This window comes from Acanthochromis polyacanthus, chromosome 12 (assembly GCF_021347895.1).
Source record: "Acanthochromis polyacanthus isolate Apoly-LR-REF ecotype Palm Island chromosome 12, KAUST_Apoly_ChrSc, whole genome shotgun sequence".
Classification (NCBI taxonomy): Eukaryota; Metazoa; Chordata; class Actinopteri; family Pomacentridae; genus Acanthochromis; species Acanthochromis polyacanthus.
The window spans coordinates 27662302-27678725 of NC_067124.1; the positions used below are offsets into that span (position 1 = coordinate 27662302).

Sequence of the window (16424 nt, forward strand, 5' to 3'; positions counted from 1 at the left end):
AAAACTGAAAAGCTTGATGTAGAGTTTAAGTGAATGGATTATCAGAATAGAGGCCAATTTTCTGTTGATCCACTAAGTGATTCAGCTTTCACTTTGCCCATTTAGTTTATCCATAAGCTCTCACTGGACAGCCAGCACAAACTTAAACTTCAAATGTGAAGGTCATCTGTAATATCTAAACAGAGGCCAAAAGTGCACTCAGGAGAGTGCTAAAGCCTTTTCAGAGCCAGGTGTCTGCCAAGGTGCATTTCCACATGATTTATTCATTTGGGAAAGTTGTGGATGTCTATTATCCCCGGCTGGTTTGAGGAGACCGAACAGACGAAAAAGTCAAGAGTCTTGTGAAGTCGAGGCTGTTTGCCAAGGCCCTCACGGCTGGAATTCATTTTCACAGCTCCTGGTTTACTCTAGATGTTTTCTGTCAGGATGCTGCTGAACATCTGCAGCTTTTGTTCATTTGTATTCTATTTTCTTATCTTTATTTGTCCAGGGAGGTTTGCCTTTTTCCAGCATGCGCTGAAATTCATGCCGACATAAACGTGCCTCTGAGCTCCCAAACCGGCTCTAAAACCTGCAGTGATACACGTTTTTGCACATAATTTTTCAATAATTCCTTTTAACAAGCAGAAGCCTACTAGGTCTGGATATCCTGTGCAAACAATTCAGTACACCACTATGTCACATAGCCCCCTATTGTTAAGTATATATCTTGGCCTGTTTTTCAGCTGAGTTTTTTTTTCAGTGCCCTATGAGGACTTTGTGTATTTTCAGAGGGTTTCCTGTCCCGCAAAGTAGAGAGATGTACAAGCAGCTGTGGCTCAGGTGGTGGAGTGAATTGTCTGCTGATTGCAGGGTTGGGGGTTTGTTCCTCAGCCCCTCCACATGCCAAAACGTGCTTTGGCAAGACACTAAAATTAAACTTTCACCTGACAGTTTTGTGTCCTGAGATAACACAAATACAGGCTTAGAGGGTTTTCTGTTCTTTCGAGTTTAACAATATATACATTTTCAGTATCAGTCATCTTTTCAGCACTTGCCATTCCACTGACTAACTGGCTATCCTAGAAAATGTCTCAAAATTGTGGGACAGGAGCTTTTATATTTTATGTAACCTGGGATGACTGTTTCAAATTGCTTTTTTGTTGAACAAACGAAGGGAAAACTCAAATTTAATCAATTTGTGATGATGCAAGACAGAGAAAAACATAAAATCCTCACAGCGTTCAGTTAGTGATGTGGGTCCGGGGATGACAGTCAGAAATGTCTCAGCAACCGCTGATTTCATGAAGTTCTGTTCAAACATTCATGCTTCCAACATGCTGTAATGTAATAACTGTAATTACAGATCTGTGACTTTTCTTGTAGCACTGCTGTCAGATTCTTGGGGAAATGCTTCAGATCAGTCTCAGTTATACAGCAACTTAGTAACAACGGGAAAAAAGAACAGTCGGATAGATGACGTAAAACTGGTGGACACATTTCCATAAATCACTTGGGTGCATTTTTTTATCACCATTGTTGGGTCAAAACTGCAATTTGTCCAATACTGTACTTAAGTTTATGACTAAAAGCCTGAAAAACTAAAGATTTTCCCATTAGTCTCAGCTGTACTTTGAGTGTTTTTGCTACTCTAGATTAGGATGGTGAGCACAGTAAGCACTACATTTAGCTTAGCATCTGTGTATTAGTGTTGCCATTGTTAGCATGTCAGCCTTGTGATCATAAAATTAACTCAAAACTCAAAAATAAAGTTTGAGCTCAATGAAAATACATGAATCCAGCCATTGGTGTCAATCTTTATGAGGTATGACAGCTTCCAATGTAATTATGTTCAACCAAAATACCTTACTGATATAGGGGAAGCAGTTCTTTCTTGCAATTAAGTAATTAATTCAGTTCAATTCAATTTTATTTATATAGCGCCAATTACAGGTCACATTGTTTCTAGACGCTTTACAGAACCCATATGCCTGAACCCCCAGAGCAAGCCCTAAGGCGACAGTGGCAAGAAAAACACCCTTTTAACAGGGAGAAAAACCTTGAGCAAAATCCGGCTCTTTATGTGGGGGGAACCATCTGCCTGCTGGCTGGCGGGTTGAGAGGGACAGAGGAGGTAGAAGGAGAGAGGTAGAGGTAGAGAGGTGGAGAGGAGGAGGGATGGGAGAAGGGGGGTGGGGGTGGACAAGGAACATATAACAGGAACAAGGAACATATAACAAAATTACCACTTACCTAATGATTGGGAGCATAAAAGTTTGTTGATTACTTATAAAAATGAAATTGTTCCAAGTTGTATTTCCACATTATTGAAAGAGATTTTTTTTGCAATGTTATGTATTTCACTACTATAATTTTCAACACAAGCTGTCAAATTTAAAAAAAAAGTTAAGAGGAAAGAGAAAGGCTTGAGTCATCAAGCTAATTTCAGTCACCTCAGTTTGAATTTAGTTTTACATCATCGAGTATAGCATAATAATAAGCTTATGCAACTGCCAGCATTATTGTACAATCCAATCTATCAAAAATATTATATGCAACCTTAAAGGTTTGTCTGAGTCAGTTTTTTTTTTTTTTTTAATCTTACAACTATGCATTTCATTTCCAGCATCTGACTTTAAAATATTTTAATACAGTAACACAATGGCTAGCAAGTGGAAAAACAAATGATTATTGTCTGTCTGAAATGCTAACAAGCTGACCTTGAATTCTTTGCTATACTGTAAGTTAAACACAGCTGCTGGTAGGTGAGGAATTTAAATAATTATGCTAAAAAATTGCAGAATTTATAAGTTTTTCTTCTTAGACCTTTCAATTCTAAATTGATTGACAGTCATCAAGTTGTTTTTTACAAAACAACATTGTTTTATTTTAGTTATTTTTGTTTTCGTTACCTTGGATAAGGTGTCAGAATCTAACATTAGCCAACATAAATTTTGGGCTTTTTATTTTTTTTTCTGTTTCAGTTAAGTGTGTTTCATGTGTGTTGATGAGATTTTGGTGTTGATCCAAAATTCTGAAATTTTAAGTCCAGTTTCCCATTTCTAAGGTACACTGAATGCAGCAGAAGCACAGCATCATAAACTCAGTGTCTGTCTTCTTTGTGTGGAGAAAAATAATAATTATCTGTCAATTAGTTTCTTCTCAAACTTTATTGAATAAAAAACTCTTGTTTTCATATTCACTTTGATGAAAGACAGACCAAAGCGGCCAGTCTTCAAATTCAAGAAACTATACCTGCAGTTATTGTGGTGTTTCTGCTTGAAGAGTGACCTCAGTTCAGTTCAATTTCGTTGTGTGGTTGTCAAGCCTGTTCTGCTTTAGTTCAGTACAACAAAGCACAGAGCATGTTCCCAGTCTCCTTGTTTCTAGTCTGTCATCACTACTGCAGCTAAGGGTTTTTTTCTTTCTCAGGTGTGTGGTTCATCACTCCTTTTATGTCTCTCCACTGAGACATTGCAAAGACCTTCTTTTTACCTCCAGCACTTTCGCTGTCTTCTCAATCCTTTCACCCACCCCAAACCGACACCATGCATCCTGCCCTCCCTCTAATCCATACTCTCACTTTCTTCCTCTCCAAACGATCCACTGTTTACATAATTAACATGATTTCCTCTGAGAGGTCTTCTCCCTCGATCCCCCATGCCTCAACCCTTTCCCCCCTCAGTCTTTCCTTCCCTCTCATCCTCCCATGACCTCCCCCACTCTTTCTTTCTCTTCTCCACTCAATCTGACTCATTCCTTTGGGTCTATTTTTATCTCTCCCTCGCTCTCTGTGTTTCTCTCTCCCCTGGTCCTTACATGTAATCAGTGCTCTGTTGATGAACGTTATGATTGAACGTAGACAAAAGCAGCAGGAGAGCTAGCAGAGGAGAAGCTGAGACCCGGACGCAGAGTGGAGGATATACAGTATCTTTATATCTTTCATTTTTTTCTCATTTCCATCCCCTCTTTTTCTTCTCCGAGGGGCTTCATCACACCTGAACATCCCTCCTCGCTTTCTGGTTAGACTTCCTGTGTCATTATGTGTCTGTCTTAGCGGCTGTGTGGCTGTCTGCTGAGCAGGTCTGTGATCTGAAGTGCGTGTGTGTGTGTGGGAGTGGAGGTGAGCGTGATGGATGGGTTTCAGCAGAGACTCTGTTCTCATATTAGTGCGGATACAGTACGTGTTAGTATTACTGATGTTATTAGGAATCATTTTAAGGCATTATACGTAGACTTTAACATGTGTTCCCTGGAGGAAAAACAGTGATTGTATCCGTAAAAAGAGCTGCATAAATGCTAAAAACAACAAAAAAGGAGAGATGTGGTTAATATGCATCAGTCCTTTTAACTTATTGGTTTCCAGATGAGCAGGCGTAAATGAAACCCTTTTGATCGTGTGTAACTGCTCACATGACACAACCAATCATTTCCATTTCAAACAGGTTTTTCAAATTAAGAACAGAGGAACACTTTACTGGATTCTACTGAATCTTCTTTAAGATTCAGCTAATGAACCGGTATGGCTTGATCTTTGTCTGCTTCACAGCTGCCTGTCAAATAATGTAAATTGGATGCTTTAATTATTTTTCAGTTGCTTCTACTATGTGTCACATCTATTCTTTCTCTCCTCTCCTTTCAGTGAAACAAGGTTAATTGCCCTAATTATTACTTAGTTTTTATTACTTTGTTGCAGCTCAGTCAATCAGTCAATCAAACTGTATTTGTATAGCAGCTTTCACACAGCTTAGTGCAGTTCAAAGTGCTTCATAAATGACTGATGAGCTGATAATTAGACAGAACAAGTAGGGTGAAATAAAGCTGCATTTTAAAAGAATAGATGAAGATGATTAAAACTTAATCAAACTTTGTCATTAAAAGCATATACTGCTTTTTTTAAACAAATCAAATGCAGTTCAGAGTGCTGTGCAAGTAACACGAGATAAAGAGATGGTAAAGTAAAACTTTGGGGACGAATGTGCCACAAGCTTTGACAAAATCTGGTATTTTTTAAAGGTATATAAATATAACAAAAAATGCATTCTGAAATATTACATGAAATAAATTCATTATATAAAAATAGCACAATAATTCTAACATTCTCAAAAAAGTATATATTTTAGTTTACATAACTAAAATTTTAAGTAATTAAAGTTTACGTAATTCAAAATTACATAAAATAATAATAATGAAATATGAATAAGAACATTCTAAATGTGCACAACTCTACATTATTGCTTGACTGAAGTTTTTAGTTTACCAGAAGACAAATCATGAAAATAAATAATGAAGACCAGGTTAAATACCATTTAAAGAGAAGTCTAAAAATAGAATAAAATATAGATTTGAGCATAATAAAATATATCTAATAATTGAATTTATGTAGAATAATGATTTGTTATTAAAGAAATGTCTTTTGGAATAGAAAAGAATTGAACGGAAAAATACTTAGGTCGCGGTAGATTTATTGATAAATAACATGTTGATTGCCCCCTTAATTCGCGTAGGTCACATTGTGCAGCACATGTGCGTATGCTTAGACACACAGAGATACAGAAGAATATGAAAGGCACCAAATTCCAGAATACTGACAATACGAAATCTCCGATAGTTTCTTGTTCACAGTTTTTGAAGCCCAAGCCGTCTTCCCCTCTCCACATCTAACCGACTATCCCTCTCCCAGGACCCGTTTGATGCAGAGCTTCAAAGAGTCCCACTCCCATGAGTCCCTGCTGTCTCCCAGCAGCGCCGCCGAGGCGCTGGACCTCACGCTGGACGAGGACGCCATCATCAAACCTGTGCACTCGAGCATCCTGGGACAAGAGTACTGCTTTGAGGTGAGAGCTGAGCCACACTGTGGACAAACAACAGCACACTCACACACACAGTACACAGCTGTAAATGGCACCATGAATGTTGTTCCACCCTGACAAGAGAAAGTGATGTGAAAAGAAAAGATGATTTTTTATTTTATTTTTTTTACCTGTACAACAAAACAAAGACATTGAAATAAGCTCTCAGCTTTTCCATCACCTTTCCATTAGTGGAACATAACAAAGGTTCAGCGTGAATGCAAGACATTGTTTTGGCGTCTTAGTTGCAGTCTCCATAGTGACTAATGGCTGTGGTTGTTGAATTTACCATTGGCTATAACCTCAGGTGACTACGGCATCGGGAACCAAGTGCTTTGCGTGTCGCTCAGCTGCAGAGAGAGACAAATGGATCGAGAACCTGCAGAGAGCTGTCAAGCCCAACAAGGTGAGGGGAGAGAAAGGGATGCGGTAGAGGAAGAAAAAAGGATGATCCCTCTGTCTGTGTGTCTCTCTCTCTCCTCCCCGTCTCCCGTTGTTGTCTGTCTTCAATAAGAGCGCACCGCTTCATTTCTCTGTGTGAACTCCATCCTCGTGTCTGTGTGTGTCTGTGTTGAACAATTTAGTGGCTTCTCCAAACAAATATTAAAGCTCCATCAGGTAATGTTTCAGGGTGGAGGATCAAAATTGATGTTGAAAAAACTACAAATCAGATGATGTGATATCAGTGAATTGCACACAGCATGTCTACCTGCCCAGCGTATCTGATACTTATGGAGACGAGGTGAAAGATCAAACACCAGTGAGTCCAGGTCTTTTCTCACCAAGATAATAAGTCTCATGCAAGAACCACTCGTACAATCAGTTTTTAAGTGGCATAAGCAAGTGATTTTAAGAGAATTTGTGGCATTCAATGATTTTCCTGCACTCTGAATTTTCTCTTTAATACAAAGAAAATTCACAAGTCCAGAGTGGTTCACACTGCGAGTGGTGAAGTTTCTGCTTGGCTGTTGCTTAAGCGCTTGTTGACATTGACATAAGAAAAAGTAGGTTTGAATAGCACAAGCTAACAGCAAGGGTACAATTCTTTTCCTTTTTTGAGACAGAACAGATTTTGTGACGAGGGAAAGAAAGTAGAGACGGTGAAACAAAAAATATGACTGCTTCACCACATAATTGGAGCACTAAAAAAAGTGAAGCCAGCTCCGTTTTGATTTGTAGCGCATCATTTGTCGCAGAGCAACAAGTGTCGGGCATCAGTGTGCAGCTTAATATTTTCAGCTTTCATTGAAAATGACTTGTAGCCAGTTGCTTTTTCACCAGTAGTCTGAATGCACATTTGTCTTAGTACGGATGGATTTGGAGAAAATATGATCCCAAAAATTAAACAAACCGGCAAAATTCACATCAGCATGATAATTTTTTAGTTTATATGATTTTGTTTCTCATCAGCTTGTGCAGTAAATAAATATGCATAAATAAACCTTTTCTTTTCAGTCCTCTAATATGACTACAGAAGCTGTATTGGTCAGCTGATTTCCTACAGCAGGATGTGAAGCTCTTTGACATTATTATACACACTGAGCAGCACAAAAGGCTTAAAGTAGATGCTAATTTTAGGGGCATTGATTATGCTAATGACTGCATCTTACAAGAAGTCTATGCAGTTAAAGCTGTGCTAAGCAGAAATCTGGGGACAAGTCAGATTTTTAAAATACAGCCCTCCTTCTGCAGCTGTCCTCTCCCACTCGACGAGCATGCATGTACTGTATGCATGCGCTTCACATGCAAAACAAGCTTGATGATATCACAAACATAAACAGGAAGTTCAGTTAGCCACTGCTGCAGTGGTGAGCATTTGGCTTCTTTTAACAAAGGGCTAAGCTATTATCAACATTCAACATAGACATCACCACTAGTTTCCAGGTAAATCCATATACGCAACCTCACTCGCCACCAGGAAAATGAAGCTAGCAGCTCACCTGTTCAGGAGAAAAACAGGGCGCTCAGAGTGTAGTCATTACTAGATGTAACTCCACTTATATGAGTATGATTCGCTGATATTGGCTCATGTTTTAATGCATTTATTGCCATACTCTGCACTGTAAGCCATTATTACCAATGTTGGAATAGAAACATTTCCTCCATTGAATCAGGTGTTCTGATCTGATGGGATGTGCATCCTCATTTTCATTTGTACAACAACCATTAGGAAGGACGCCTGCTCTCTGAAAACCCTCTCCAATCTCTATGATTGGCCAAAATGTCTCGTCACAGGCTAGATCTCCAAAAGGCTGAAAATGGAGCCAAGAGGAGTTGCAGATGTCTAGTCTCCTCTCAGACCACTTGAATTACAATAAACTGAAAGGCTATTGTGAAATTCTACCCAACTGCGTAATGACACTGTAATGGAGTTTGAGGGATCCAAGTTGTAACACTTCTGGCTGCTGGAAAAAAAGAGTGGTTTAGGATAAGAGTGTGAAAATGTTCTTACATGAGGGACATTTCCAGTGTGTCGATATCTGACATGCAAATGAGATGCTCTCATTTTTTGAAATGCTACTGTGCAATTTAGGAAGATATGCCGGTGTATTTTCACATAAAAATCTTTCTCCATGCAGCCGTAAGGTACTGTGATCTTATTTTCATCCCCACAGCTTAAAATATAACTAATCTCAGCCTTTCATATTGGCTTCAAGTAACACCAATATCCTAATTTTCACCCATAGTTCTGTGAAATTGTCCCACATCTCCCCGTGCTGTTATTAAAAGTGAGCAGGCATGCGAGATATGCAGCTTTGATGGCAACCAGGGACTAAAGAGTTATTAAGCCAGACTTAGATGAAGCATCACCCGAGCTGAATGCCTCGTCCAGATGCTTGGGCCGCGGGGGTCCTGGCTGAGTCATGGAGCTCCAAGGACTCCACGCGGGTGCTCGCTCCAAAACCTCCCCTCCTCCTACCCCCAAACAACACGCACCACACATCTCAGACCAGATGCACCGACAGAGATAAGACTCGCTGCAGGATTATCATTATTCTTTTTAACTTTCTGGAGCCTTTTAATTCGGTCTTTCAGCTTTTCCTGTTTGTTTTTCGTATTCAAAAGCAGAGAGTCCACTCCACCCTGATTTAGTGTTTTATCAGTCTTTTGATAGTAAAGTCGAGATAAGATGGCAACTGGCGGAGGCTGTAACACGATATCGAGGCGGAGGACTCGAGCCCATGCTGCTGCTGCACTGTATGTGCACTAGCAAACTGAGCCACCAGATGCCCAGCGCATTCGAAGTCAGAGTTTTGGAATTAATTATGCCTCATGTTTGGTGCTGGTTATCAAAGAGCATACAAATGGAGAACTTAAGAACTGTGGCTCTCGATGATGCTCGCATATTGAGCTGTCTAAATTAGGACTTAAATAGTCTGAAGCAAACAGGGGGCTAACAACAATGGCATTTCAGTCCAATTGAAATGACTCAGCCCCTGTTCACTGAAACATCACTCTGCAATCAACACGGCACTCTCTCCTCTCCTCCCATGGGGGATGTCAAATATAGCTGGGGTTTTGTGATTGTGATTAGGAAGTGTAGCTGTCTACAGAAACATTACCACCATTGTTTGTCCCTCATCTTTGCAGCACATGTGCTTTGTGTCATTTTTGTTTTTCTGTGTTTAAGTGGATTACTTTTTTTCAGCCTGCAAGAAGTCTTATCCTTCACATTTTCTGTTATCTTTCTTTTGTGTGTCTGTCATGTTGTCTTCTCTCTCCATATTCAAGGCGAGAGTTGAGAGCAGTTTATCAAGTGCAGCCTATTATCCACAGCAGCCAAACCACCGTGTCACCTGCCATTTCTTTCCTGTCATTTACTCCGTTCTCCTGCAGGCTGACCTGCTGTCGCCCTTTACTCACACACACTGCCTCAGCTTCCACGTCTCTGAATTTTTTCTTTGCTTTCTGTCATTTTCCCCCTGCATTGTATGGTCTTCTTTCTGCAAGGGTTTATAGTGACTGTTATTAGGTGCGCTCGACCTTGTTTGACCCGACTTCATCTCCACACAGGACAACAGCCGGAGGGTGGACAATGTGCTCAAACTGTGGATCATAGAGGCCCGCGAGCTTCCAGCCAAGAAACGCTACTACTGCGAACTTTGCCTGGATGACATGTTGTATGCACGCACCACCAGCAAGCCCCGCACTGACACCGTTTTTTGGGGCGAGCACTTTGAATTCAACAACCTACCAGCCGTCCGCAACCTACGCCTTCATCTTTACAAGGAGACAGACAAGAAGAGACGCAAGGTAGGATCTGCAGAATGGCATGAATGTCTGCAAAAGCATGTTCTTGGACACAAAAATGTGATAACATACACCAATAAGTCACAACATAAAAAAAATGCCTTAGGTCCACCTCATGCTGCCACAACAGTTCTTATCTGTCGGCACATGGACTTCAAAGACCACTGAAGGTGTCTTGTGGTATCAGGCACCAAGACGTTGGCAGGAAATTTGTTGAGAGCCTGGGAATTTATAGCCAAAACCTTAAAGTCTTTGTCATGTTTCTCAAGTTATTCCTGAACAGTGTTTTCAGAGTGGCAGGGAGCATTTTGCTGCTGAAAGAGGTCCAAGGTTTCCAAGCAGAACATTGCCCAGAGCATCACATTGTCTCCACCAGCACCAGCTTGCCATCTTCCCATTGGGCATTTTGCTGCCATCTCTTCCTTGGTAGCACCTGCCCTATCCACATGATGTAAAAAAAAGTGGTTCATCAGACCAGAACACCTTCTTTAAGCGTTCACACACAAAGTGAGAGGAGTGCTGTTGCAGCACTTTTGTATAGACATTTAAGTGTTTTTGTTGGTTGCTGGTCTATTTGTTTGTACCCAGAGGCATTTTAGTCTGCGGCTGTTGATAACATCCTGATTTAATTAGTTGTACCAGACCAGGATCTTCCATTGCGCCATGGTCCAGCTCTGATGCTCATGTTTGCTGCTTTCAGTGCTTGAGAATGAGCACTTTTACCAGTCTGTAGCAAGACGGTTCCATGGACTTCTTTTTTTTTCATATCAGCGTTAGCATTTTCAGTTGTTTGCGCTACAGTAGCTTTTCTCAGGTTTAGACTGCACAGGTCAGCCTTGGGCACCCCTGACTCTGTCTCCAGTTTACTGGTAATCCTTCCCTGAAACTCTTTTAGTAGCTACTGAGCACTGCACAGTAGGAAAACCCCACAAAACCTGCTGTTGTGGAGATGCCATCACAGTTGAAACAGTCTCTCAGATCCTCATGCTGCCCATTTTCCTTGCTTGCAACACATCAACTTCAAGAAACGACTATTCACTTGCTGCCTAATACATTCCACCCACCCTCTGTAACGAGATATTCACTCATTATTCACTTCACCTGTGCAAGTGAGCATCCATTCAACAAACATGATTAGATAATAAGGTAACATACTGTGACAAGGTAACATAATGCAGACTTCTTCTTTATCGATCAGTGGAGGCACTGGATTAGTGTCTTTTCTGTGTTGACCTTGTAACAAAAAGGTTACAGTTATGCAGTTTATATACACCGATCAGGCAAAACATTATGACCAGTGACAGATGAAGTGAATGGCACTGATTATTTCTTATCTCGGCTCCTATTAGTGGGTTCAATATATTAGCAGCAAGTGAACATTTTGTGTTTAAGGTTGATTTGTTAGAAGCAAAAAAAAATAGGCAAGCGTAAGGATTTGAGCGAGTTTGACAAGGACCACATTGTGATGGCTACAAAACTGGGTCAGAGCAGCTTCAAAACTGCAGCTCTTGTGAGATGTTCCTGGTCTGCAGTGGTCAGTGTAAATCAAAGTGGTTCAAGGAAGGAACAGTGGTGAACCGGCGACAGGGTCATGATCTCACTGATGCACATGGGGAGCGAAAATGGTCTGTGTGGTCCGATCCAACAGACGAGCTACTGTTGCTCAAATTGCTGAAGAAGTTAATGCTGTTTCAGACAGAAGGGTGTCAGAATACACAGAGCATCACAGTTTGTTGTGTATGGGACTGCATAGCTGCAGACCAGTCAGGGTGCCCATGCTGACCCCTGTGCACCGCCGGAAGTGCCAACAATGAGCATGTGAGCATCAGAACTGGACCACGGAGCAATGGAAGAAGCTTGCCTGGTCTGATTAGTCACATTTTCTTTTACATCACGTGGATGGCTGGGTGCATGTGAATAGCTTACCTAGGGAACACATGGCACCAGGATGCACTATGGGAAGAAGGCCAGCCAGTAGAGGCAGCGTGATGCTTCAGGCAATGTTCTGCTGGGAAACCTTGGGTCCTGTCATCCATGTGAATGTTACTTGAGACATGTCACCTACCTAAGCATTGTTGCAGACCATGTACACCCTCTGATGGAAACAGTATTCCCAGATGACTATGGCCTCTTTCAGCAGGATAGTGCGTGGCACCACACAGCAAAAATGTTTCAGGAATGGTATGAGGAGCACAACAACCAGTCTGAGGTGTTGATTTGACCTCAGATCTTAATCTGTGAGTATCTGTGAGATGTGCTGGACAAACAAATCCGGGTCATAGAGGCCCCACCTCGTACCTTGCAGGACTGAAAGGATCTGCTGCAAACATCTTGGTGCGGATACCTCAACACACCTGCAGGGCACTAGTATAGTCCATGCCTGAACGGGTCAGGGCTGTTTTGACAGCAAAAGGAGGACCAGCACAGCATTAGGCAGGTGGTCATAATGTTATGCCTAATCGGTGTAGTTTGGGTTTGAAGGAACAGGGATGGTTGAAGCGAATCTCCTCAAAAGCATAGTGTGTTCAAGAGAAAGAAAAGCCAGAAACAATTCTAATTATTGATGAACTAATCATTAAGTCAATGCCATGGATTAGCAACCCAGTCAACCCCCTGGAGAGACTTAGCATTAAGGCCATTTTCTGTTATTTGGCAGTTAAAGTCTTACTTTGTTTCTCTTTAAGTTTCGTCAGTTTTAAAAATAATACACTTTAAAAGGAGGAGAATTGCCACTGAGTCTCAAATCCAGTCATTTTAGTTCTCAGTTTAGTACAAGCGTAGCACTGCCACAGCAAAACTCAATTCGAGCTTCAAAAAACACTCCAGGGATCCATTGTTAGTCTTCCTACTCATTATTAATTCATTGCTAAAGCTTAAAATGAACTCTTTATGACATTTCCGACTTTGAAATTGCTTTTGTAAAATCCATGCGTGTAGCGTTGAAAGACACAGCCTTTCTTTGACACATGCTTATCACAACTAATATCATTTATTTATTTTTTACTCTTGAAGGAAAAGAGCACATACTTAGGACTTGTAAGCATCCCCATCTCAAGCATCACCGGACGTCAGTTTGTGGAGCAGTGGTACCCGGTCATCCAGCCCAGCGTCCTCACCAAGGGAGCTGGAGTTGGAGGAGGGAAGATCATCAATGCATCCCTACGCCTCAAATCCCGCTTCCAGACCATGAACATCCTGCCCATGGAGCTGTACAAGGAGTTCGCAGAGTATGTCACCAATAACTACCGTACCCTGTGTGCCGTGCTGGAACCAGTGCTGAGTGTCAAGAGCAAAGAGGAGGTGGCCTGTGCTTTGGTGCATATACTGCAGAGCACAGGGAAAGCTAAGGTGGGCACTGACTCCTCTACTTTACTTAATGGAATGTGTAAGCTGCTGTTTAACAAAGGTGTGTCAGTCGCTGTGATCAGAAGCAGTGTATTTGTGAGAAGACGAATGATTAAGTTCTCCTTCTGTCCAGGATTTCCTCTCGGACATGGCGATGTGTGAGGTAGACAGATTCATCGACCGAGAACACCTTATCTTCAGAGAGAACACTCTGGCCACCAAAGCCATAGAAGAGTACCTCAAACTGATAGGACATAAGTACCTCAAGGATGCTATAGGTGAGTCAGAAAAGTGGGGTTCTTGTCTTATATGCTGTGAGTTTCACCCTCTTTTGCCCAAAATCCACTGGGGGATTAAATAGTGTGTTAACTTTTGTTTAAAAATACTAAAGAAAAACTCAACAAGGTTATACTTTGTCATAGCAAAGGTTCAAAGGTTCTTTATTGTCATTGTGATAAAAACAACGAGAAACACAGAATTTCCAGCACGCAATAAATAACCTGTAATAGAATAAATAAATAGGCTTTCATAACTAAAATGAATGCAATTGTAAAATGATATAAGTATATAAAGTAAATGTAAAAACAGGAATAATCATTCAACTTTTAGATGGTCCATGAACCACTCATCTGTGACATATTGTATGATTCAAATCTAAGCTTAAAAACTTGATATTTTGTCAAAATCACATTTTTCTGCATTTCTCATTTAAAGATTTGCCAACAATAAATTGGTTACACTAACCAGATTCTGCAAAAAGCTACAAATTCCACAATCTTCTGCAGAATCGTGAAGCCATGATTGACGTAGTAATGACCACTAGTCACATGCCAAAACATTCAGGGACTTTTGAGCTAAACAGGGTTGAACTGCAGGCCATGTTTACACAGAACAGAAAGGAGACAAACATGGAAACAAATTAAAAATGTAAAATATCTGTAATATGTAGAGCTACCATTTCTGTATTCATTAGTAACAAACATGGGCCCTTAAAAAAATGTTAAAAATGTTGATTCTATTTTTTTTCTTTTACATTTTGTAAGATAAGTAATTGAAAAAGACTCCGCCTTAATTTTTAAAGAGGTGCAGGACTTTTTATTGCAGTAAATAAGAGAGCTTACAGTGAGGTGAAATGTGACAGGAGCAAAAATCAGCTTTTGGGGTTTCACAGGTAAATTATCCGTACTTATATTGCACATTTTTAAGATCAGGTTCCAAACCCTGCTATGGTGTGTTTTTCATTCACCCTTTTACACACACGGCAATAGTGGAAGAACTGCCATGTAAGGCATCTGGAGGTTCAGTATCTTGTCCAGGGACATTTCAGCACATGGAGAAACCTCAAAATTAAAATGGCCAAACCTGTGATCGTTGGTCAGCCTGCTCTACCACCTGAGCCACAGCCCAACCAGGACCCATATGCAGTGCACAGAGCACACTTAGGAATGTATTAACAGATAATTTAATATGACAGTCTTAGACGAGGATGAGGGATCTTTGCAGGAGTTTTCTTGGAAGGGATGCAGGGTCTGGCTGGATTTCTGGTGGGTGAACACCATCCAGGAGTGAACCCAGGAAGGTTAGTGCGCTGAGGTTGATTGGCAAAGGGATGCTGATCAAGCATGAAGATCCAGAGCAGTAGATGAGAAAAGGGCTGTATGGTCAAAGAGAAGACTCAAAGATTTGACCCTGAGAAAACAGGTGGGAGCAAGGTCAGTTTCACTGAGCAAACAATAATTAGGAGCAGGTGAAACTACATCTTGTACTGGCAATATGATCTGACCAAGAATGGGAGAGTGGAGCAGAAGTTTATAGGCTGCTGGACTCAGGTGTGTCTAATGATTGCTGGCAGGGGAAAAGTGGGTCACCAAACCCAGACCCACAATCCAGCACTCATACATACAGAGAAACAGTAGGACACTAAACACAAGGAAAAGGAGCAAGGTGCTGTGGGGATCATGACATCCCGATGCCTGAGTTTGTCACACTAATTTTGATAAAGTTCAAACTCAGCAGATGAACTTTTTATAGGTTTTGGAATAACCAAACTTTTAATTACCAGAAAAATCCTGCTGAAGATACTGTTACCCATTTGTGTCAGTCTGCATTGAGGAGTTAGTTTGGTGTGGTCGTTGAATTTCATTATTTTCCAGCTTACACACAGTCAGATTTGTGTAGTCTTTTTTGCATTGCTGTGTGGAGTCGGATGATATCTTGAATCATGTGATAATCCTGACTCAATACAAGCTTGATGTCTGTGTGAATGAGAAGCAGCTAGAGAGACGATAAAGCTTCTGAGGGGACGGCAATTCACTTGATATATTGTGATGTTTTTGTATAACGTCTGGTTACACTCAAGTTTAGAATCTCTCGAACACATGAGTATGTTCACCTCCATTATCCCGGAGACTAGAAAAAAAATGCATTATGAGTGAAAAACCTTAAAAATACATATACATGTAATTTTATTAATATATTAAAAATAAAAATACAGCTGCAATAAAAAATAAATCTGTTAATTTAACCATGGCAAAAAACTAAATAGAATACTGATTAAATAAAGGTTAAATAAAATAAAAATGAAATTGGGCTCAAAATAATTAAATGAAGTTGAATTAAAGGAAATTAAACTCTCAGAAAATGTATTCAAACTGAGTAGACACACTTTTTCAAAGCAAGTTTAAAAAGATGAGACGTAGATAACAGAGGGAGTTTACAAACGTTGCTCAGTTGTTCCATAGTTCTGATGAGAGCTGCAGGGATTATTTATTTAGTTGTACTACTTGACTATTAAATTAATTGCAAACTATTTTTTATCATCAATGAGCTGATTTTAGTAACTATTTCTGAAAACAAAGGTCTACATTCATTGATTCCAAAATTTGAACATTTTTTTTTTAGTTCTTTGCTCCTCTTTGACAATAAATAATGTAAATCTTTAGGATGTTGACAGTTTGTTATCTTGGCCTTTGAGAAAGACTGATGGCATTTTCTGGC

General features: G+C 40.4%; 1 protein-coding gene across 10 annotated transcripts in view; it reads left to right on the forward strand.

The window, feature by feature from the left end:
- syngap1b (synaptic Ras GTPase activating protein 1b) overlaps window positions 1-16424 on the forward strand; it is a 186565-nt gene that overhangs the window by 128558 nt on the left and 41583 nt on the right. For all 10 annotated transcript variants that reach the window (XM_051957180.1, XM_022199611.2, XM_022199605.2 and 7 more), the window contains 5 exons: window positions 5663-5816; window positions 6139-6237; window positions 9846-10085; window positions 13095-13430; window positions 13561-13705. In XM_051957180.1, the coding sequence (XP_051813140.1) occupies window positions 5663-5816; window positions 6139-6237; window positions 9846-10085; window positions 13095-13430; window positions 13561-13705 (974 nt within the window). The remainder of the gene's footprint in view (window positions 1-5662; window positions 5817-6138; window positions 6238-9845; window positions 10086-13094; window positions 13431-13560; window positions 13706-16424) is intronic.